General features: G+C 45.8%; 2 protein-coding genes, 1 long non-coding RNA gene and 1 pseudogene across 3 annotated transcripts; 3 read left to right on the top strand and 1 right to left on the bottom strand.

Annotated features, from left to right (window-relative positions):
• Window positions 1-232: 232 nt before the first annotated feature.
• LOC123440521 lies at window positions 233-1058 on the top strand. The gene is made up of 3 exons (XR_006630323.1): window positions 233-325; window positions 672-809; window positions 902-1058. It is a non-coding gene; the product is annotated as an uncharacterized LOC123440521 (long non-coding RNA).
• Window positions 1059-2262: 1204 nt separating this feature from the next.
• On the bottom strand, window positions 2263-4906 carry LOC123442005 (annotated as a pseudogene).
• Window positions 4907-5911: 1005 nt separating this feature from the next.
• LOC123444867 (pentatricopeptide repeat-containing protein At2g41080) lies at window positions 5912-8676 on the top strand. Its single transcript, XM_045121734.1, has one exon. The coding sequence runs from the start codon at window positions 6028-6030 to the stop codon at window positions 7969-7971; it is 1944 nt and encodes a 647-aa protein (XP_044977669.1). The 5' UTR covers window positions 5912-6027; the 3' UTR covers window positions 7972-8676.
• Window positions 8677-21887: 13211 nt separating this feature from the next.
• LOC123444866 (leucine-rich repeat extensin-like protein 3) lies at window positions 21888-23371 on the top strand. The gene has a single exon (XM_045121733.1). It carries the CDS (start codon window positions 21993-21995, stop codon window positions 23097-23099), a length of 1107 nt encoding a protein of 368 aa, XP_044977668.1. The 5' UTR covers window positions 21888-21992; the 3' UTR covers window positions 23100-23371.
• Window positions 23372-23990: the final 619 nt, after the last annotated feature.

Raw genomic sequence — 23990 nt, 5'->3', positions numbered from 1 at the left:
TGATGTCACTCTATATTGAAAGTTTCAACATTGAGCACATGTACAGTTCAAGCAAGCCAAGGAAGTTTGCATTCTCACCACATGTTGCTGTGAGTTAACTATCATGTTTTTTCCCTATTGTTGTCACTTGTGATTTCGAAACGCAACATAGTCGGTTTTAGAAGACAGCCACATTCCCTTTTTTCACCTTTCTTTTTTGTTGCAATTTTTTTGCTTATATATGCAGTCAAAACTCTATGTGGACCCAAGTTCATTCAATACAAATTCCTGCACGAAAGATTTGAAAAGGGCCTGTGAGAAGAACGACATTGCCAAAGCTGACCAAGTAAGGCTTTTTGTTCATCAAAGTTCTGTCTACAATTGCAATAAATTTTTTCTACCTTGTTATGCAACTATGCCCTTATATCATTATAGCATTCTTCTTTGTGAGAGAGGAATTGCTTTGCAGTTTCTTCCATCTGTTACAACAGTTATTTTTCTACCTTTGCTTTGTTTTTGAGAGGAACAAGTTCATTTGTTCTGCTTTGCCAAATAAGTTCAGAAACTAAGTTCATTGTTTTGCAACTTAGTTTCTGAAACTAAGGCAATTGTTTCTGCAACTATGTTCAGAAACAACCATCCACGGCACCATCCAACCATCGTGACCCTTTTTCCTTCTTCATATTTTGCAGTTGTTCTTCACCATTGTGAAACAAGACCATTGGGCGGTCGTTGTTCTAAACTTGATTCATAAACAGTTCAATGTGTTCGACTCCAACATTAGAGACTCTGATTATGTCAGCATCCTCGAGAAGCCTTGTTCCAATTTGGTATGGGGTAGCATTTTGTTTTTCTTCTTTTTTCACCATCCTTTTTTTTTCAAATCAATGTTTCGGAAGCAACCAGTCTTACATTTTTGCAGATAGAGAACTTCAAAACTCTGGTGAGAGGAAGAAACCCTTGGAAGCACAATCTTGACATGTTTGAGCGCTTCAGTCCATCAGGCTACCCACAACAGTCAACAACGTACTGTTTTCCGCAACTATACATTATTTTTCTGGCAACTTTTTATTTCATATATGTGATCTCATTTTTCTCCAACCTTTTTTTTACTAGCAGATTTGATTGTGGCTTGTTTGCTATTCTGTACATGGAGAACTTAACTGCAAGGGGGTTAAAGCCATTCAATACAGTATGACTTTTTGCTTTTCCTCTTTTCTTCTACTCATTTTTTGTGTGTAATCTGTGTTGCGGAATCTCTTTTCCGGACACACTAGCTTTTCCCTTTTTGTTGCTAGTAGTATCTAAACATGTTTTTTTTCTTTTGTTGTCGTGTATGATCAGGACACAACCTCGTTCCTCAACTTCCGCAAGTACATCGCAGCAAAGCTTTTCAAACATCCGCAAAACACCCTCAGCTCGAAGGAGGAGCTCGAAAAGTTGCTGAAGAAGTCATAGTTTCAAGTGAAAAGACGACCGCAACAAGACCTAGCTAGTAGTTTTAGGCTTCTTTTTTTTTCAGTGCATGTGTGCGCGACATGTGTTTTTGCAACCGAGTTCTCTAGTTACCTCATCCTGATCCTGATGTGTTACAGAGACATTACCTGATCTTTTTTGTCATTGATCACATGTAGCTGGGGCATGCCATCTTTTTCGAGCATGAGAAATATAATTTGCAGTTACCTGATCCCTGATGTGTGAACATGACAAAATACAAATACAAATGGACAGTTACCTGATCCTGATGGTGTGTTTCAAAAGCATTTTTTCATGTTTCTGTAATGTGTTTTTTCATGTAACATTTTTGGTACAGTGGTAATCTTTTTTAATGGATGCATTCTGCAACATTAAAAAACTCATTTTTTAATGTGTTTTTTCATTGTTCTGTTTCTACAACAAACCAAAATGAAATACTTTGGGAGCATGAGACAACTAAACAGGCAATTTTTCTACAACAAAGCATTTTGTTACAAAAAAAATTACACACATTTCTGAAACAGGATTTCTACTGTAACTCAAGTTCACAAAACATTTCTGCAACAACAATTTTCTACAAAACATGACCTTCATTGCAGAAAATAGTGTATAACAAACTTTTGTTGCAGAAATTTAAAATAGTATTTTATTGCAAAAAATAGATAAGAAAAAGATTATGCAACAAGTATCAACCTCTGTTTTCCAAACACTGAGAGCAAGTACATTTTTTTACATTTACCATGATGAAAATAAAACAAAAATTGTGTCTGTTGTTTTGTCGCCTCCCTGTTTCTGTCTATCTTTTCCCTACAGGTTCAGTTGCGTCATTTGGGCAACTCTTTGATCATTTGCCATTACAGCTCTCAAGTATTGACATTCTGGGACTGCATGTCCAACCCCAGAGCAGAATTGGCATTTTGAGGGCGCTGCTGCCGCCTCCATCGCAGCTTTTAGGGTGCCACATGTCTGAATATTGTGTCCCAATTCATTGTAGTGCTTGAAGCGAACAATCCTTTTTTGAGCTGTTGTCTTGTCCGATGTTGTTGCTTTTTTCCCTTGTTGTTTCATCTTCTTTTTTTGTTCATCATCTCGCTGCTCTACAAGGGTCTTCTTTCTCTTCTCTCTGTCAGTTGGTCGGCCTTTCTTAGGCACACGAGCTGGGTTTTGCAGCATATCGGAGCGTTCTCGTTGTGGCATGTCACCATTCACTGTTACCGTTGTCGCAGCGGGTGGTGTTGGAGGTTCACTCTGTTGCGTGGCTTGTTGATCAGGCATGGCTCCTCTCTTGGCCGCTGCTATGGCAGGCTCAAGGGCTTTAATTGCATCATCCAATATTCTATAGGCATCATCATTGCAACATGCATTAGAGGCAAGCCATGTCAACCTTCGACACAAGGAGTTGTATTTCAGTGTGTTTGTCGAGGGGTGCCCAAAGTCCAGCAACCTGCCAGTCCTACCCATGCTTGTAGTGGCTGCTTCGGACCACCTCTCCAATAAGTATTGTTGTGGAATTGCTTGCACATTGAGATGAACCAGCACCCTTATTATGTGTGCACAAATCAGCCCATTCATCTCAAAGTAGTGGCAGCTGCACTCAAACAACCCTTCATCCTTCACAACATGCACAGAATACAGCTTCGGGTTCTCATAGGATGTTGCTTTCAGCTCAAACACGACACCTTGCCCTTGGTAGTCAGTGTCTTGGTTGACAATGAAGCCAGTAGATGCTGTCACCTGTTTCTGAAACTTACCGAAGACAGTGCGGGTGTAGTACGCAGCAGCTTGGCGCTCGATGTTGTAGCTGCAAGAACATAAAAAGAAATAGGTCAACAACAACATTTTTATTTTGTTTTTGAATTTTGGGCAAAGCTCAAAAGTGTGCCTACCGAGAGTATAGAGGCGGAGCTGTTGTTTCACCAGTGAATCCAGCATTGTCCTCACGATCAAGCATAGTTTCTTGACACATTTCATATTGTTGCACAAATCTCCAAACGGAATCAGCTGGTCGAATCAGGGTCTTAAAATATGAGTTGAGACCCTCAGACCTGCCTGTTGTGCTCGTGAACTGGAAGAATTTGTCCTTGAAATATGCTGGAGCCCACGTGTGCCTTGTTCGCCACATATTTTTGAGGTGTCTATTTTCTGCAACTTCAAAACAATGCAACATGTGCTACCATGTTTCCTCAAATTCCTCCACGGTTTCGGATTGGTTGATACAAGTGCAAAACACATCTGCAAAAGCCCCATCTCTGCTCAATAGCCTTCCCAACTTGGACCGTGCATTGCTAAGCACATGAAACTTGCAACACCTATGGCAAGTGTTCGGGAACACTTGATCAATGGTTGTTGCCATCGCTTGGTCCTGGTCAGTCATGATGTTGGTAGGATGCTCGTTATCCATCGCAACCATCCACTGCTGGAAATCCCACTTAAATGTGTCAATAGTTTCATCCGGCAACAGGGCACATCCTAGTGCAATTGTCTGGAGGTGGTTGTTTACACCAACTATAGGAGCAAATGGCAGGTCGTATCTGTTTGTGCAGAATGTTGTATCGAAGAATACACAATCTTTGTATTTCGGGTACAACGCCCTTGTTCTCCCATCAACCCAAAACAATGCAGTCACTGAGTTTGTTGCAGGATCTTGCTGTTTCGCAAAGAAAAACTCTGGATTCTCACCCTTCCTCCTCTCAAAATACTTCACTGTCATATCCATGTCTCGAAATGTTAACCCTCTGCGGAGCTTTGCACGTTCATTTGTAACATCTCTTTTCACATATGGGAGTATCCTAGTGTCACCTCCATGGATCCTGCCAAGGACGCTCATGCATTCTGAATTGGAGAGGTTCACATCATGCAGCGTCAACAACAGTTGGTAATCCTCGCTGGGTATGCTGCGGTGCGAGCGGTAGTACCTAACACGCTCCGGCTAATCCATCATCGGATGTGTATGCTCCGCAACAAAACAAGTCACTGTCCATCTCCCCTCCCTTAGCCCAACAATCATATGTGCCTTACAATCATGACGGAGCATTCTGTTTTTTTAACGTTTTCTTGTGACATCCATCCCCTCACTAGGCTGCCTACTAGAGTTGCTGGTTCCAGTTGCAATGCTCTCTGAACTGTTGTTGGTTTCCGTTTTAACGGGCTTTCTAGCATGCACACATCCAAAGACCCTTTTTATGAGGGTTGCATCCTCTTTCTTTTGACCTCTCTTCTGCGTGAATTTTGAAGTAGATATATGCGTTCCAAACCCTAACTTGAAGGCATAGTCATTGTAGAATTTGCGAGCATCGTCAACTGTGTCAAACACCATCCCAACATAGGGCGGCAGCGGCTGCGAAGAAACATCTCCATCATCTGAATCATATTGGCTTGCATCTTCAGCAAACAACAAACCTTCTGAATCTTCGACATAGCTTCCTTCACCTTCAGTTACATTTTCCTGCAACACAATTATTGTGCAACAGTCACATCATACTTCAAAAATCACATATGATAGTTGGAACAAAATCAAAATCAATAGTAACTGAAATTGGGAGCAGAGGGGCAAATAAACAGTCAATTTTTTCAGGTTATGTTTCTGAAACTAGACAATTGTTTTCAGAAGCCATAGAGGCTCATTTTTGCTCTGTTTTTTGAGAGGAACAGGTTCATTGTTCTGTTATTCCAACTAATTTCAGAAACTAGGCAGTTGTTTCTGCAACTAAGTTTAGAAACATGCTCATTCTTTCACTAGTAAAAAAATTCAGGAACAGGTTCAGAAACTAAGCAAGTTCAGAAACTAGGCAGGTTCAGGAACATGTTCAGAAACTAGGCAGGTTCGGGAACAGGTTCAGAAACACACAGGTGTTCATTCTTTCACTTTGGATCAGAGCTACAGTTTCAGAAACTGGATGTCTCACCGAATTTTGTTGACGGGATCTGCTCGATGTGGGTTCAGGAAACACCACCGAAGGATTTGTGAACCAACTTGAAGATCCAGCTCGCGGCGGAAGCTCCCCGAAGGCGCTTGGAGCTGAGAAAGATGGTCGTGCTCGGTCAGCTAGGTTGGCGTCCGATCCGACCATCTGGCGCGCGATGTGGTGCGCCATGGAGTTCAGGCAGGTTGCGGGCGGCGTAGGTTTGTCGGGGCCGCGGTGGTTGGAGCAGTTGCTACCGGGGCGGCGCCGCGGTGGTTGGAGGCGGTGGCTGCGGGCGGCGCCGCGGTGGCTGCGTGGCGCACAGTCTGTCGGAACCGCAACAGCCTGTTAGTTTCTGAAACTGAGCAGCAGTTTCAGGTTCTACTTGGTCGGAAGATATCGAATCAAACGGACGACATCGCTTACATCGAACGGCTATAACGATGGTGGATATTTCTTACGTATCCGTGGACGCGTAGCGTCTCCCATATTATTTTTAGGGAAATGACGCCGTAGAACTTATTGCCGCGCGTACATGCCGTCGAGGTGTTCGATTTGTTGCATTGCAAGTCGCGGTATCCAGAATTCCAAATTCGCCATGCTTTCGGGGGCCGCGCAGGCCACCGGCTTGGCGGCGTCGTAGCGCGAGCGGTCGCACGGCCACATCCGCATGGCCAGGCCGGCGCTGAAGACGCTCACCACCGGGGCACCGGAAGCCAAGGGTGAGTTCATCCGTCTCTGCTCAAGCGGCCGCCTCAAGGATGCCCTCCACCACCCTTTCCGGGACGTCCTCTGGTCGGACCCTAACCTCTTCGCCCACGTCTTCCGAGCCTGCCGCGCCATCCCGCTCCTCCACCAGCTCCACGCCTTTGCCGCCACCTCTGGCGCCGCCGCCGACCGCTTCACCACCAACAACCTCATGCTCGCCTACGCGGACCTTGGAGACCTCCCCACTGCGTGCAGGCTGTTCGAGAGAATTCCCAAGCCGAACGTCATGTCCTGGAACATTCTGATCGGGGGTTACATCAAGAACGGTGACCTTGGAAGCGCTCGGAAGCTGTTCGACGAAATGCCCACGAGGAATGTCGCCACCTGGAATGCCATGGTCGCTGGGCTCACCAATGCAGGGCTTGACGAGGACAGCTTGGGGTTCTTCCTTGCCATGCGAAGGGAGGGATTGCATCCTGATGAGTTCGGCCTTGGGAGCGTGTTCAGGTGCTGTGCTGGGCTCTCCGATCTTGTCTCTGGACGCCAGGTCCATGCATATGTCGTCAGGTGTGGAATGGACATTGACATGTGTGTTGGGAACTCCTTGGCTCACATGTACATGCGGTGTGGGTGCCTTGCAGAAGGAGAGTCCGTTCTCAAAGCGCTTCCTTCTCTTACAGTTGTGTCATTCAATACCACAATCACTGGTAGGACGCAGCATGGAGACTCCGAGGGAGCATTGGAGTATTTCTCCATGATGAGAGGTGTTGGGCTAGCGGCTGATGTGGTCACATTTGTTAGTGTTATTAGCTGTTGCTCAGACTTGGCAGCTCTCGCACAAGGTCAGCAAGTTCATGCACAGGTTATCAAGGCTGGAGTTGACAAGGTTATTCCAGTCATTACTTGCCTCGTGCATATGTACTCTCGATGCGGTTGCTTAGGTGACTCGGAAAGAGTTTACTCTGGTTATTGTGGATTGGATCTTTTTCTTCTCAGTGCAATGATCTCAGCTTGTGGGTTCCATGGGCAAGGACATAAAGCAGTTGAGCTGTTTAAACAGATGATGGATGCAGGGGCAAGACCTAATGAGGTTACTTTCTTGGCCCTGCTATATGCGTGCAGCCATAGTGGTCTGAAAGACGAAGGCTTGGAGTTCTTTGAGCTTATGACCAAGGCTTATGGGCTGCAACCAAGTGTGAAACACTACACTTGTATTGTGGATCTTCTTGGGCGATCAGGTTGTCTGAATGAAGCAGAGGCCCTTATCTTGTCAATGCCTGTACGTGCTGACGGGGTCGTATGGAAGACACTGCTATCTGCTTGTAAAACCCAGAAGAATTTTGACATGGCCGAGCGGATAGCAGAACGAGTCATTGAGTTTGACCCTCAAGATTCTGCGCCTTATGTTCTGCTATCAAATATTCGAGCTACCAGCAGGAGATGGGGAGATGTCAGCGAGGTAAGGAAAAACATGAGGGAGAAGAACGTGAGAAAGGAACCTGGTGTCAGTTGGGTAGAGCTTAAGGGTCAAGTGCATCAGTTCTGCACAGGAGATAAATCCCATCCAAGGCAAGGAGAGATCGATGAGTACTTGGAAGAAATGATGGCCAAAATCAGGCAATGTGGCTATGCACCAGACATGAGCATGGTGTTCCATGATATGGAGGATGAGGAGAAAGAAGTTAGTTTAACTCACCACAGTGAGAAATTGGCGATAGCATTTGCGTTTCTGAGCTTACCTGGAGGAGTTCCTATCCGAGTAATGAAGAATCTACGTGTGTGTGATGACTGCCATGTTGCTATTAAGTTGATGTCCCAGGTCACTGGTCGAGAGATTGTGGTCAGAGATGTAAGCCGCTTTCACCATTTCAGAGATGGGAAATGCTCCTGCCGTGATTATTGGTGATAGGAGCACTTAACTATGCGTATCTTTTCCATTTGCTGTCAGGAACAAGATCTGTATACTTGGTTTATGGAATTTTTGAAGTCAGCATGTTTGGGTCTACTCAACCGAGGGACAGGCTATTGAATTGACTATTTGAATTTCAGCTAGTCTGCGCCAATTTGACCTGTACTCTGGAAATCATTAATTTTGCCGGGTCCTTGATTCTCCAGAATAAACGCATTCACTATGAAACTCAAACAAACCATTGCCTTCTATAAGTGATGGACTAGCATTTTTCGCCCAACTCTTGCTAGGATTCTGAAGTTTAGGATATACATTCTGAATGATATGAATATTAGTGGACAGCGCTGAAATACAAGATTTTGTTTCTCTACAACTAATCCTCTGGTTGTCGATGTCCGTTCATCTCTTGCCAATATATACATGCCCTTAAGGCTTTAAATATCTGCTCAGGTTGGTCATAAATTTGGAGCATGTGTTGCTGGAGCCTGGAGGTTCTGAAGGTTCTGATCCTTTTGAGAGTATGGCAGTAGAAACGGTGGGTGCACTGATACATGGAGCTACAATGGTGCAACGCTACAAAATGGAAGGCAAGTCTCTTTTGCTTGTCATGCAATAACTCTGATTGGTATGTCAAGTGACATTGTTTTATTTCTTTTCAATGGATGTATATTTTGGTCAATAAGATTTTTGCGGTTCAAGTCCTGGAAACAGCCTCTTGCAGAAATGTAGGGAAAGGTTGCATACAATAGACCCAATATGGTCGGACCCTTCCCTGGACTCTGCGCAAGCAGGAGCTACATGCACCGGACTTCCCTTTTAATTGATTCCCGTTATGCATTGACATTAATTTAGGATTTTCTCTTTTCATTGCTGTGCTTGGTATTGAATAAGATTGATAGTTAATTTTTTTTTTTGAGGTCATGCTGTTTGTTTGTACTAATTGACAGCATTGTTTTCAGATTCCTCGGGTTTCTTTCTGTTCCCCTTTTTTTTTTTGAAATTCTGTCCGCTCTTTTTTTTTAGGGAAAGGTCTTTACGGCTAGCTTTATTAAAATTAAACAACACTTGCATTGTCCGTTAAAGGTTCAAGAATAAAACCAGGAGGCGAGTCCAGCCACAAATTTGGGGGATCAATGCTTCCATTCTGAGCTAGCACATGAGCTACCATATTAGATTCACGATTACAATATTCTATCAAGGCCTTCCCGAAGTCGTTTAGCAGTGTTCTGCATTCATCAATGATCGGAGCTGCTACCATTGATTGACCGGAGTTATGCTGGAGAGCTTCTATTACAGTCATATTATCCATCTGCACTAAGATAGAATGGCATCCAATATAGTACTCCCTCCGTTCGGAATTACTTGTCGCACAAATGTATAAAAATGGATGTTCCTATGACAAGTATTTCCGGATGGAGGGAGTAGTTGGCAAGTTTCAAACCTTCAACCAGAGCAGCCGCTTCTGCCGATACGACATTGTACAGCCACGCTTCTTATTACTGTGCACGATTATTAGAACTAGCCCCGCCCAAACTTCCTGTGCACGATTATTGCATTTAAAGGCCATGTGAGCTACTCCCTTCCTAAATACTAAGTCTTTATAGACATTTCACTAGGGACAACATACGGATGTATATAGATATACTTTAGAATATAGATTCATTCATTTTTTATTTTGCTTTGTATATAGTTTCTTAGCAAAATGTCTAAAAGGACTTATATTTAGGAAGGAAGGAAGTATATCCTCTGCATGCGTTGAACATATTGGACACTGGCCAGAGCGAGATATGTGCCTGTTCGCTAGTACACAGCAGCAAGGTAGCGCATTATGTAAGCATCTTCAAAGGAATTTTTTTATTTTACTTGGAACCTTCATTCCCCAAAGTCAAAGCTGGCCAAACGGACCGTGCTTTCTGGGCCGGCCTGAAAACACGCCAGCCAGGCACGCCACGGACCGGGCCCGATACGTGGCTCGCCTCGGGCCGTGCCTGGGCATGAGGGCTGGGTACGCGGGTCGGCACGGCACGACCCGTTTACCATTTTATTATTTATTTATATATATATATATAATAAAAATAACCTAATAGATCAAAATCGGTCCAAAACACAGCCCAATATACTAAAGTCGGCCCAAAAACAGCCTACCAGGTCAAAATTAGGATAAATAACAGCCTAAAATATAAAAAAAAAACTAACAGGCTAGTGGGCCTGACGTGCCTACGGGCCGGCCCGTATAGCCTCCGTGCCTGGGCCGGGAGGCTACGCCGGCCGCAACATATTTTAGTGCGCACGCGGTGTTCCAATAGACGCTGTAAATTAAAACGCAAAACTAGTCCAACACGTTAAAAATATATGCATAGATTTGATACATAATTCATTTATATAGATAATAAACTAGTCCAACATGGTAATATAGATAATAAAACTAGTCCAACACGATAATGTAGATAATAAAACTAGTCCAACACGATAAAACTACATAGATAGATAAAACTACTCCGAGTCGTCACCGTGGGTGCTGTCCGAGGTAGATAGCCATGCGTCTTCCCAACGTTCATCGTTAGAAGTGAAGATGGACGTCATATCGCTGTTGACAGCCACGCACTGCGATATAGCGAGTAACTTGCGCCGACGCATATCCTGCCGCTCCTCGCGACACCTTGCCGTCCTCTCCGCCCAAAAGGCGTTCTCGGCAGCGACGTCCTCCGGGTGGCGCTGGCGCCACTCCGCCATGGCTCGCTCGTCCTCCTCGGCGACGAGGAGCCAGCACTGCTGCCGACGGTGCTCCTGACGGTCCTGGTCTGATATCAGACGTGGTGGAGGGGCGAGGTCGTGCGCCTGCTCGCGCGTGTAGACATCCTGAAAGTTCATCTGCGCACGAGGCCTCCCTAGGCGCCACGCCGCCGCGTTGTACGTGCAGACGGCCTCGTGCACGGTTTCGAAGGTGCCGAGGCTGAGGCGCACGTTGCCGGACCTGATTCGGCGTAGTAGACGCCGATGGGGCGCTCGCGGACGCTGCGGTAACCCGAGGATCCACAGCGGCGCGACGGCATGGTGGCAGAGGGAGCGGCGGCGAGGGAGCGACAGAGGGAGCGACAGAGGGAGCGGGAAGAGGGTGCATGGCTATGGGAAGCCGTGTGGCGAGCGCCGCATTTTATAGGCGCGCTGAAAGCGGTGCGTCAAATCTAGCACGCGGCAGCCCGCTTTCTCCCGCGCGCGCAAAATAGTTTACCACGCGCTAGTTTCCCGTGTCCGCTGAAGCGCGTGATTTCGTCCCACGCGCGCTAAAACTACAGTTTACCGCGCGCAAGCGTTTTTTTACGCCGCCGTTGGAGATGTTCTAAGATGCCAAGCGACGTAGTCCTCTATTTCGCGCTGATAGATAGGAATTTGAAGCGAAAAAAAATTCCTTTTTGCGTCAATAGTCCAGAAGTTGTCCCGGAATAGCTCTTCATCCGAATCACCCGTGGCTGGGTTTATTAGTTCATTCTGCCATTGTCAAAACATAATTATTATGAACAGTAATGATCTTTCTTGAGGTACTACTTGGGATCTAACAGACTTCCCGTATGTTGATTTTCATACCATTGCCAACTCTCTAAATGCAACCTTTCTTGAAAGGTTGAATGCCTGGCCATATGCTTTGCCATACATACGGCGATCCTTTTTTTAAGTGCACAATTTAAAAGGTCACCGGAGGGACAGTATTTAGCTCTGAAAACTTTTGCACAATAGGAATCATAATTATCAATGAGGCGCCAACACTTTTTTGGCTAACATGGCCAAATTAAAACTATGTATGTCACAGAACACCATACCCCTCCAATTCTTTGGAACACACATTTTTCATCACGCGAACCAATGCATCTTATGTTAGTCTTCTTCGTCACTCCATCAGAAATGTGATATGGCATCGTTGATTCCCTTGCATATTTTCTTTAGAAATTTGAATATCCCCATCGCATAAGTCGGGATGGCTTGAGCCAGCGCTTTACTTAGAGCTTCCTTACCTTCATAGGATAAAGTCCTTTCTTTCTATCCATTGACTAATTTATGAATTCTTTCTATGAGATGTTTGAAGCAATCGACACGGTCAACACCAAACATATAAGGCAGTCCCAAATATTTGTCAGAGAGATTTCGTCATAATATCCAAAATCCGACAAACATCCACTTTCTCCTTCACTTTTGTATTGGGGCTGAAATAAGTGAAGGACTTTGCCGCACTCACCATCTGTCCTCACAATAGTCATCCAATATCATCTTCAATGCAATAGCATTCATAGCATCTGCCCTAATTAAAATCAACGAATCATCAACAAATAATAAGTGGAAAATAAAAGGGGAGTCCCTACACACACAGTCCTCCTTGAGCTGCCCATTCTCCTCTTCATGAGCAATCAGTGTCGGTAAACCTTCCACGCATAACAGGAATAGATAGGGTGATAATGGGTCGCCCTATCTCAAGCCTCTCATGAGGGAGAACACATATGTCTCATTTGAGTTAAACTCACTTTGTACTGAAGTGAGGTAAGACATGTCATGATGAGATGAACCCACTGTACATCAAAAACAAGTTTAAGTAGCATAGCTTCTAGAAAGACCCAATCCACGCGGTCATATGCCTTTGCATATCCAGCTTAACCGCACAGTTTCCAACTTTTCCCTTCTTCTTTTTCATAGCGTGAAGACATTCATAAGCAAACAATTACGCTATCTGTAATCATACGACCTCGAACAAAAACACAGTGAGTACAACAACAACAACAACAACAACAACAATAACAAAGCCTTTAGTCCCAAACAAGTTGGGGGTAGGCTAGGGGTGAAACCAATAAGATCTCACTACCAACTCATGGTTCTGGCACATGTATAGAAAGCTTCAACGCGTCCTTATCCATGGCTAGTTCTTTGGTGATGCTTCGGTCCTTCAGATCTCTTTTTATGGACTCTTCCCATGTTAAGTTTGGTCTACCCTAGCCTTTTTTTTTGATATTATCAGCATGCTTTAGCCGTCCGCTATGCACTCGGTCTTTTGGAGGCTTGCGATGAATATGTTCAAACCATCTCAAACGATGTTGGACAAGCTTCTCTTCAATCGGCGCTACCCCAACTCATGCGCACCCGGGATCAACTTCCCGGTCGGTCACCCGTCCTAAAACTACTCCAAGCCGAGCATGCTTAACCTGGGAGTTTTGTTCGAATGGGCTCCCGAAAAAAAGGAATTCCTTATTGATATGAGTAGTCTATCATCCCTAATAAGCCAGGCTATCACATACACCACCACTCAGAGGAACCGACGTCCTCGTCGGGCCACAGAAGCGTTCCCTCTTGGCACAAACGTTTATGCATCCAGTCCAGTACATGTGCCATGTTATGTGCCATGACGGGTCGCAAACTTCATGAGCAATATGACCGCACACCTATCCACAAACATCCGTGTAACCGCGAGGGTCGGCTCTGATACCAACTTGTAACGCTCCGACGCACCCGCCCTCGGTCGTTACTCCTGACGGAATCTAGATTGGCCCCACATATCAATACTAGTCTTTTCTGCGTACTTTGTCCTCACTCATGCGCACCCAGGATCAACTTTCCGGTCGATCACCTATCCTAGAACTACTCCAAGCCGTTCCGTTTGAATGGGCTCCCAAAAAAGAAGGAATTTTTTATTGATATGAGTAGTCTATCATTCCTAATAAGCTAGGCTATCACACCGCCACACCTAACTGTTGCACATGTCGCCTTTTAGTCGGCCAACACTCGGTGGCATACAACATTACGGGTTGAACCGTCGTACTATAGAACTTGCCTTTTAGATTTTATGATACTCTCTTGTCATGAGAATGCCAGAAACTTTGTGCCACTTCATCCATCCAGCTTTAATTTGATGGTTCACATCTTCATCGATATCCCCATCCTTCTGCAACATTGACCCAAAATATCGAAAGGTGTCCTTCCGAGGCACCACCTGCCCATCAAGGCTAACATCCTCCTCCTCCTCCTCATGCCTAGTAGTACTGAAAGCACACCTCATGTACCCGGTTTTAGTCCTACTAAGTCTAAAATCTTTCGATTCCAAGGTTTGTCTCCATAACTCCAACTTCCTATTAACCCCCGTTCGACTATCATCGATTAGCACCACATCATCCGCAAAGAGCATACACCATGGGATATATCCTTGTATATCCCTTGTGACCTCATCCATCACCAAGACAAAATGCTAAGGGCTCAAAGCTGGCCCCAGATGCAGTCCTATCTTAATCGGGAAGTCATCAGTGTCGCCATCACTTGTTTGTACACTTGTCACGACATTATCGTACATGTCCTTGATGAGGGTAATGTACTTTGGCAGAACTTTGTGTTTCTCCAAGGCCCACCACATAACATTTCGCGATATCTTATCATAGGCCTTCTCCAAGTCAATGAACACTATATGCAGGTCCTTTTTTTGCTCCCTATATCTCTTCATAAGTTGCCGGACGAGGAAAATGGCTTCCATGGTCGACCTCCGAGGCATGAAACCAAAATGAATTTTGGTTACGCTTGCCATTCTTATTAAGCAGTGATCAGTGACTCTCGCATAGCTTCATTGTATGGCTCATCAGTTTAATTCCATGGTAATTAGTAAAACTTTGAACATCCCCCTTGTGGTACTGATATACTCCGTCTCCATTCTTCAGACATCTTGTTTGCCCGAAAAATGAGGTTGAAAAGTTTGGCTAGCCATACTATCGCTATGTTCCCGAGGCCTCTCCACACCTCAATGGGATACAATCACGGCCCATCGCCTTGCCTCCTTTCATCCTTTTTAAAGCCTCCTTGACCTCCAACTCTTGAATTCGCCGCACAAAACGACTGCTAGTAACATCAAAGGAGTCGTCCAGTTCAATGGTAGAGCTCTCACTCTCCCCATTGAACAACTTGTCAAAGCACTCGTGCCATCTATGCTTAATCTCCTCGTTCTTCACCAGGTGTTGATCTGATCCATCCTTGATGCACTTGATTTGGTCAACATCCCTCGTCTTCCTCTCTTGGATCTTGGTCATCTTATAGATGTCCATTTTGCATTCCTTCGTGTCTAACTGTCGGTAGAGGTCCTCATACGCCCGACCCCTTGCTTCACTCACAACATGATTTACGGCCTTCTTTGTCATCTTGTACTTCTCTATGTTGTTTGCACTCCTATCCAAATATAGGCATCTGAAACAATCTTTCTTCCCCTTAATTGCCTTCTGGACATCATTGTTCCACCACGAGGAAAATTTGAACTCTAGCAGCCAACATCTTCGCTATGACTTTGTAGACAAAATTACAGAGGCTTATTGGTCTGAATTGTGCAACATCCTCAGGTGTATCAACTTTTGGAATCAAAACAATTGTAGTAGTGTTCCATCCCTAGAGAGTGACACCACTATTAACAACATTAAGGACCTCCACAACTAGATCATCACCAATCAGATGCCATTTTTTTGTAAAAAATTGCATGTAGACCATCAGGCCTAGGAGCCTTTAGGTCCCCAATACTAAATAATACTCTCTTCACTTCCACCTCAGTATAAGGTGCCAAAAGTGTCTCTTTCATGTATGATGTTACCTTTGGTTTTATCTTTTTCAAGCACCTCCGGGTTCGGTACATGCACCTCAGCTGTGAACAAAAGCTAGAAGTAGCTATCAATCAGGGTCTTCATAGCCTCATTATCCTCTTTCCAATCACCATTGGCATCCATGAGTCTCCTTATAGAATTCCTCTTTTTTCTAGCCGAAGCAAAATTATTGAAAAAGTTTGTATTTCGGTCGCCGAATTTGAGCCAGTTTGCGCAAGCCCTTTGAACACAAAAGTCGTTGCCGATCTGCCGACTCATCAATGTGAGGGTCCGATCGCAACAATTCCAACTCCTCCTTTTACCTTTTAAGGTGGCCCTATGGTGGTTTCAACACCTTTCTATCCCAGTGATGGAGTTCTTGATGAACCGTTGTTGTTCGCTGTGCGAAAGACAAGCTACTCGAGGTTTGCGACCATCCATAAGTCATCCTATCCACCATCTCCTTATCCTTTAGCCAATGCGCCTCAAACTGTTGTTGGAATTATCCTTTCTCAAGCAAGGTGTCTGTCCCCCCCCCTCAGTTTCCAGAACTACAGGCCGGTGACCAGACTTCGAATGTGGAGCACTTATGATCCTCACATTTGGGAATAGTTCATGAAATCACGCATTGGAGACCGCTCGGTCTAGTCGTTCCCTGATCCGCCTTCGCCTCCAAGTGAATTGCTCTCCTATGAAGCTCATGCCATCCAGCTCAGAGTCATCTACAGTGTCTCGAAATTTTTGCAACGTACGAACTAGTCTCAGAGCACCACCCTCCTTCCCATGGGAGTATAAAATCTCATTAACCTTTGGTTCGTAGGAATCTTGTAGGAATATCAAAGGATATGTTTTTTAAAGGAAAAATTCCTATGAAGCTCTTTGGTTTGTAGGATTAGATACCTATTCCTATGTAGGATATGAATCAATCCTTCACATTTTAAAGGAAAAAATATATTAGCCTAGACTCAATGAAAAAATTTCTATCCTATGCATTAAATGACATGTCATCTCACTTCCTATGACTTTGCTATTCCTATGAAATTTCTATCTTATGAACCAAAGGAGGCCTAAAGTCACCTACAACGACCCAAAGGAGTGAAGCCTCAAGGTATAGACTCCCAAGATAACCCCATGTCAAAGATTTATCTTCCCATTTGGGCTCACCGTAGAAACGAGTGAATCTCCAGATTTCATCCGGTGCAGCACCCACCATTACATCAATAAAATTCTTTGATTTTCGAGGACCTCTATTACACAAGGATTGCGCCATAGGAATAAGAGACCTCCAATGGCACCAAAACTCTCCGCCACCTCAACATGATCCATCTTTAGCTAATTAGCTTCCTCATCAAATTTTTTACCCTAGCTGTATTCAAATGTGTTTCGGTCAGAAAAAACACATCTCACCCCCACTGCTTTTGGATATCCAGAAGAGCCCATACTGCCTCGTTACTGGCCATACTGCGGCAGTTTCAACATACTGTTTTCATTGTGTCCGACGATCACCCTCGAGGGGAGTCGCTGAAAAATCATTTGTGTTCCGAACCGAAGTGCTCGACTCAAATCTCGACCTCTTGTTATCGTGAATTTTCTGTGGAGAACCGAGCAAAGATTTGTCCACTAAATATGTAGCAATGTTCTCCAACAGATGTACCTTGTCATTGGAAAACCCCGCCGGTGGAGTTTGGGAGGGAACCACAGGTGACGATGCAACAGTTCCATCCTGTGCAATGAGGCGTTTCCGTGCCGTAGGTATGATCGCTCCATCAAGACCTCTAGCATCCATCTCCATATCTTAGCACTTGGAAATAGCAAATATGTTAATGTAACAGACAATTAAAGAAGAGAGAGAGGGTTAGAGTAACATAGGTAGATACCATAATATATTAAATGCTATGCTACTATGTGTCATGCATATCAGTAAATGAGGTCATCTATGATACTAGTTTATGATACTATGCACTATAAGTGTAGTATCATATAATAATATCATATGCATGATACTACTATATGATACTCTTCACTATGGCCAGCCTCAAGGATACCCATAATCTGAGCCCACACAGGGATCCGATCCAATTTATAATCCTTGAAATTAGATAGGCCATCATATTCCTCCATAACTATTACCGCTCAACGAAAATCCCATGGTCCTCCGTTCATCACATGATTTCAATTGCGCAGACACAAGATTCCGTTCCTTCTTGTTTCTCATCCATCTGATTCCTTGATTCAGTGGCAATTATTTTTTATCACTGACAATTATGAGGAAGAAAGGTTATTATGTTTGTTTGTTTTGAGAAAAAGAAAGGTTATTATTTTTGTTAGTTTTGAGAAAAAGAAAGGTTATTATGTTTGTTTGTTTTGAGAAAAAGAAAGGTTATTATTTTTGTTAGTTTTGAGAAAAAGAAAGGTTATTATGTTGGGAACAGCTAGGCGTCCATCGGCAGATCCATACTAAACACCTGCCATCCGAATGACCGTCCGATGTACGCGCTCGTAGCCGTACGATCTACCTGCTAGCACGCAGCTTAGTCGTTTCCCCCGACCAATTAATTCCTGAAGCAACGGTCTAGTTGCAGAAACAACGGATGCGTTGTGGAAACAATTTTTAAAACAACGTCTCTTGTCGTGGTGGAGAACGCGTTGCCGGGCACGGGGGCGGCACCTGAGGCCACTGGGGCGTAGCCCCTACTCATCCGCATCGGATGGGGGTCCTCGGGGTCTGAGGGATGGCCGGAGACGACGGCAACGACGCTAGAGTCGGCGGCCGGAGCTCGGCTAGGTCGGGCCTGTCACTAGGGGCAACGAGGGGAGGAGCTGGAGGCAGCTACAGGCTCAGGGAAGTGCGGCAAATGCGATGAGGCTACTGCGACGAGCGGAGAAGCTCAAGAGCTGGGAGCTGTTGGAAATATGCCCTAGAGGCAATAATAAATTAGTTATTATTATATTTCTTTGTTCATGATAATCGTTTATTATCCATGCTATAATTGTATTGATTGGAAACACAATACTTGTGTGGATACATAGACAAAACACTGTCCCTAGCAAGCCTCTAGTTGACTAGCTCGTTGATCAAAGATGGCCAAGGTTTCCTGGCCATAGGCAAGTGTTGTTACTTGATAACGGGATCACATCATTAGGAGAATCATGTGATGGATTAGACCCAAACTAATAGACGTAGCATGTTGATCGTGTCATTTTGTTGCTACTGTTTTCTGCGTGTCAAGTATTTGTTCCTATGACCATGAGATCATATAACTCACTGACACCGGAGGAATACTTTGTGTATATCAAACGTCACAACGTAACTGGGTGGCTATAAAGATGCTTTACAGGTATCTCCGAAGGTGTTAGTTGAGTTAGTATGGATCGAGACTGGGATTTGTCACTCTGTGTGACGGAGAGGTATCTCGGGGCCCACTCGGTAATACAACATCACACACAAGCCTTGCAAGCAATGTGACTTAGTGTAAGTTGCGGGATCTTGTATTACGGAACGAGTAAAGAGACTTGCCGGTAAACGAGATTGAAATAGGTATGCGGATACTAACGATCGAATCTCGGGCAAGTAACATACCGAAGGACAAAGGGAATGACATACGGGATTATATGAATCCTTGGCACTGAGGTTCAAACGATAAGATCTTCGTAGAATATGTAGGATCCAATATGGGCATCCAGGTCCCGCTATTGGATATTGACCGAGGAGTCTCTCGGGTCATGTCTACATAGTTCTCGAACCCGCAGGGTCTGCACACTTAAGGTTCGACGTTGTTTTATGCGTATTTGAGTTATATGGTTGGTTACCGAATGTTGTTCGGAGTCCCGGATGAGATCACAGACGTCACGAGGGTTTCCGGAATGGTCCGGAAACGAAGATTGATATATAGGATGACCTCAATTGATTACCGGAAGGTTTTCGGAGTTACCGGGAATGTACCGGGAATGACGAATGGGTTCCGGATGTTCACCGGGGGGGCAACCCACCTCGGGGAAGCCCATAGGCCTTGGGGGTGGCGCACCAGCCCTTAGTGGGCTGGTGGGACAGCCCAAGAAGGCCCTATGCGCCATAGGAAGAAAATCAAAGAGAAAAAAAAAGGAGGAGGTGGGAAAGGGAAGAAGGACTCCACCTTCCAAACCAAGTTGGATTCGGTTTGGAAGGGGAGACCTTCCCCCCTTGGCTCGGCCGACCCCCTTGGGGCCTCTTGAGCCCCAAGGCAAGGCTCCCCCTCTTCCCCCTATATATACGGAGGTTTTAGGGCTGATTTGAGACGACTTTTCTACGGTAGCCCGACCACATACCTCCACAGTTTTTCCTCTAGATCGCGTTTCTGCGGAGCTCGGGCGGAGCCCTGCTGAGATTAGATCACCACCAACCTTCGGAGCGCCGTCACGCTGCCGGAGAACTCATCTACCTCTCCGTCTCTCTTGCTGGATCAAGAAGGCCGAGATCATCGTCGAGCTGTACGTGTGCTGAACGCGGAGGTGCCGTCCGTTCGGCACTAGATCATGGGACTGATCGCGGGACGGTTCGCAGGGCGGATCGAGGGACGTGAGGACGTTCCACTACATCAACCGCGTTCACTAACGCTTCTGCTGTACGGTCTACAAGGGTACGTAGATCACACATCCCCTCTCGTAGATGGACATCACCATGATAGGTCTTCGTGCACGTAGGAAATTTTTTGTTTCCCATGCGACGTTCCCCAACAGGAGCTCAGCGGCCATGGCCATGGCCGGAGCTCGGGCTTAGCGGCGAACGACGCTAGGAAATAACACGTGAGTTGCAGGAAAAATGAAAAGTGGTTTCGACAAACTATTCTGAAATAACAGGTGAGTTGCAGAAAATTGTCCTGAAACAATAGGTGAGCTGCAGGAAAAACGAAAGCAGCTTCAGCAAACTATCCTGAAACAACATGTGAGTTGCAAGAAACTTTCCTGAAACAATAGGTGAGCTGCAGAAAAAACGAAAGCGGCTTCGGCAAACTATCCCGAAACAACAGGTGAGTTGCAGAAAACTGTCCTGAAACAATAGGTGAGCTGCAGGAAAAACGAAAGTGGCTTCGGCGAATCGTGGGACGCTGTCGACTGTCTGATCAATACATGATCGAACGGCCACGGAGCCGGCAGACGGGCGCGCGTGATCAGCCGATAGAATGTAATCTTTTCCCTATTATGTTTGTTTGTTTTGAGAAAAATAAAGATTATTATGTTGCTCTTTTGTTTTCTCGTGAGGGCTTCTTTACCTTGGAACGGGCTCGTTCAAAGAAGCAACCAAGCCCAATGGCCCATTAGACATAGGCTAGTCGATTTCTCAAGAAAAAAAGACACATGCCACTTGGGTTCTCTATTCTCCGGTCCGCAGATTACTCCTAGATTTTTGTGCCCAAATCACGTCAAGGCGATCGTTCCTTCCCGCCTTCAAACGTCGGCGAGGCTGTGATCTCCACTCCCCTCCGTCTGCTGCTCTGGCGGCTGGAGGAGAGGGTGGGGGTGGGTTCCCATTCCTCTTTCTGTTGGTCCATAGGTATAGGGCTTTGTCTTTGTCTAGTAGCGCCATTTCGATGAGGTTGGTGTTGTGTCGAATAAGATGGCATTGGTCTCTTTCTTACCGCAGTGACGTTCTTTCCAACGACGCCGCTGAGACGGTTCGCTTGCCTGTTTGTTGTTCGTTTAGATAGGTAGGCCCTATGTTTCCTCTATCTGGTGGTTGTCGCCTATCTTGGTGGCGCCGACAAGTGGGACAGATTGATGCGGGTATAAGTTTGGTGGCCCGACGATGACGGATTTGGTGTTCTTCCCCGGCAATAACGGTGAGATGTGTCAGATCTGGATGCAGGTTGGTGTGGTGAACATCCTCGACTGACGCACTACATCGTCAAGTGCCTGTTCTGCAGGTCCGGTCTTCGGCTCACAACACCTACAAGGCTACGACGCTAGCCTCTATTTTGGTTTGTTGGTTCTCGACCTTTTTCCTCGATGTACGTCTCGACGACGCTGATGATAACAACAGTTTCAGATTTGGCTGTTTGCAGGGACTCCAATGAGTTTGCGTGAGTTTTTTTTTCTATAAAACTTTTTGAACACTTGTCATGTTCCGGTATTTCTGATTGTTTTCATATAGGAGTATATGTATGGAACTGTATTCCATTTTATTGTTTAATACTTCTTTCGTCTGAAAATATTTGTCATTAATAGATGTATGTAGATGTATTTTAATTCTTGATACATTCATTTTTATTCATTTATGTGACAAATAATTTCGAACGGAGGGAGTATATAAAATATAAAATATGCGAGGTTGCCTCGAAAAAAAAAAGTCACGTCACGGTGCTCTGAACAAGCAGATCGCCTCAGCAGCGAGTCATCAGATCAGCGACTCATCACCAACCCCCCACAGCAAGCGCGAAGGCCAGAGCTCCCCGCGCCATGGCTTCCCCGTCCCCGTCCCCGTCCCCTCTCCACCCGCACCAGCTCCAGCAGCACCCGCTCCCCCCGCACCAGCACCCCCACCCGCAGTACCAGACCCCGCCCCCTTCGATGCCCCCGCCGCCGGGGGCGCCCCCCAAGGCCATGGATCTGGAGGTCACCGTCGTCTCGGGCAAGCACCTGAAGAACGTCAACTGGCGCCGCGGCGATCTCCGCGCCTACGCCGTCGCCTACCTAGATCCCTCCCGCCGCACCGCCACCCGCCCCGACGACGCCGGCGGCTGCAAGCCCGCGTGGAACGAGCGCATCGTCCTCCAGCTCCCGCCCCACCTCTCGCCGCACGACCCCTCGCTCCTCCTCTCCCTCGACGTGTTCCACTCCAAGCCATCCGACTCGCCCAAGCCGCTCGTCGGCTCCGCCCGCTCGCCTCTCCGCGACCTCCTCTTCCCCGCTAGCCCTAACCCTAGCTCCGACTCCCCCGCCTCACCGATCATCACCCTCCCGCTCCTGCGCCCCTCCGGCCGCCCACAGGGCAAGCTCCGCATCCGCGTCGCCCTTCGCGAGCGCTCACCTCCTCCTCCTGAGCCGCAGTATCCGCCTCCTTCCTCCTCCCCCTACTATTTCCCAGCCCCTCCGCCTCCCACCTATTCGGCACCGCCACAGTACGGCTCAGACCAGTACTACCGTCCTAGTGGGTACTACTCTGCGCCGCCGCCACCGCCTCCATCTCAGTACGAGTACACCACAGGGCCCTCTGCACCTGTGGAGTACGGCAGGCAGTATGAGCAAAGAGGAAGGACTGAGGGTGTGACTGGGCAGTATGATCCGAGAAGGACTGAAGGTGTGACTGGGCAGTATGAGCCAAAAGGAAGGACTGAGGCTGTGACTGGGCAGTATGAACAAAGAGGAAGGACTGAGGGGGCACCTCCGAGCGAAAGGTATGGATTAGGCACTGGGCTTGCTGTGGGTGCAGTTGCTGGGGGCGTTGGGGCGCTTGCGATTGATGAAGGTGTGAAGTATAAGGAGGAAAAGGCAGCAGAGAGGGTGGCAGAGAAGGTGGCTCCTGCCGCAAGGGACGATTACAGCGAGTATCGTCGAGAGTACTGATGGGGCTTCACGTGGGCGAGGATGCGCTGTGAGTTGGTTCTTCTCAATTCCTGTTAATGTGGGAATAAGTTGCAGTGTGATTTCGTGGTTTGCTCTGTATATGTATATATTTGCTTGAGAGACATGAATTATTATGGTGCTTGTGAATTATGGCCTACGCATTATGACATATTTGGTGTGTAACATGAACGTTTCGTGATCATCTTTGAAGCTCTACCTGTAACTTCATGATTCGCTGTATAATTTATCTCTGAGATCTGAGTTGTGTCTTATGTCTGCTCCATTAGTCTCTGTATACCTATTACCTGGCATTGTGGTGAACTTCGGTTTATGTTTCTTTCAGTCAAATTATATTACTTTGTTGAACATAATGCCAAATCTGATATGAATGTTTGCTTCTACACTCCAATCAACACGTGATTCACAAGTTTGCACCATGCTTCAAAAGTTTATAGTTCTCTATGATCACGCTGTGAGCTAAGCATTTCTTGCTTTGGAAGACATAATATGTTCAGAGTTGTCATGCTTCAGTTAATCTCGCAGCCACGTATTGTAATTGGTAATGCTCGAAGGAAGTGAATGTAACCTGACCCATAGAAAGCTATATAATTTTTTGGCGGAAAACACAGGAAGCTAGTTTGACGTTGCATGGATTTGTTTCAGAATAAATCCAGCATAATGGGAAACAATGTAGACATATTTTTCTGTGTTGTACACCTCTTAAACACCTGAACCTGTGCAAACTCACCCTAGTCCTATGTGCTATTTAGGAGCTCTTGTATATTCTTTCGAATTATACTACCCTTTGTTTTGCTGGACTCTAAATGCGAAGTAACTTTGCACTTATTGAACTAGGATTCTCAGAGCTTCCATGGGTAATATGTATACTAA

The sequence above is a fragment of the Hordeum vulgare genome, chromosome 3H, assembly GCF_904849725.1.
Source record: "Hordeum vulgare subsp. vulgare chromosome 3H, MorexV3_pseudomolecules_assembly, whole genome shotgun sequence".
Lineage (NCBI taxonomy): Eukaryota > Viridiplantae > Streptophyta > Magnoliopsida > Poales > Poaceae > Hordeum > Hordeum vulgare.
This window is presented reverse-complemented; position numbering and strand designations above follow the sequence as displayed.

What these genes read in the sequence shown, in the direction of transcription:
- LOC123444866 (XM_045121733.1), top strand. Translation starts at nt 21,993, where the DNA reads ATGGCTTCCCCGTCCCCGTCCCCGTCCCCTCTCCACCCGCACCAGCTC.
- LOC123444867 (XM_045121734.1), top strand. Translation starts at nt 6,028, where the DNA reads ATGGCCAGGCCGGCGCTGAAGACGCTCACCACCGGGGCACCGGAAGCC.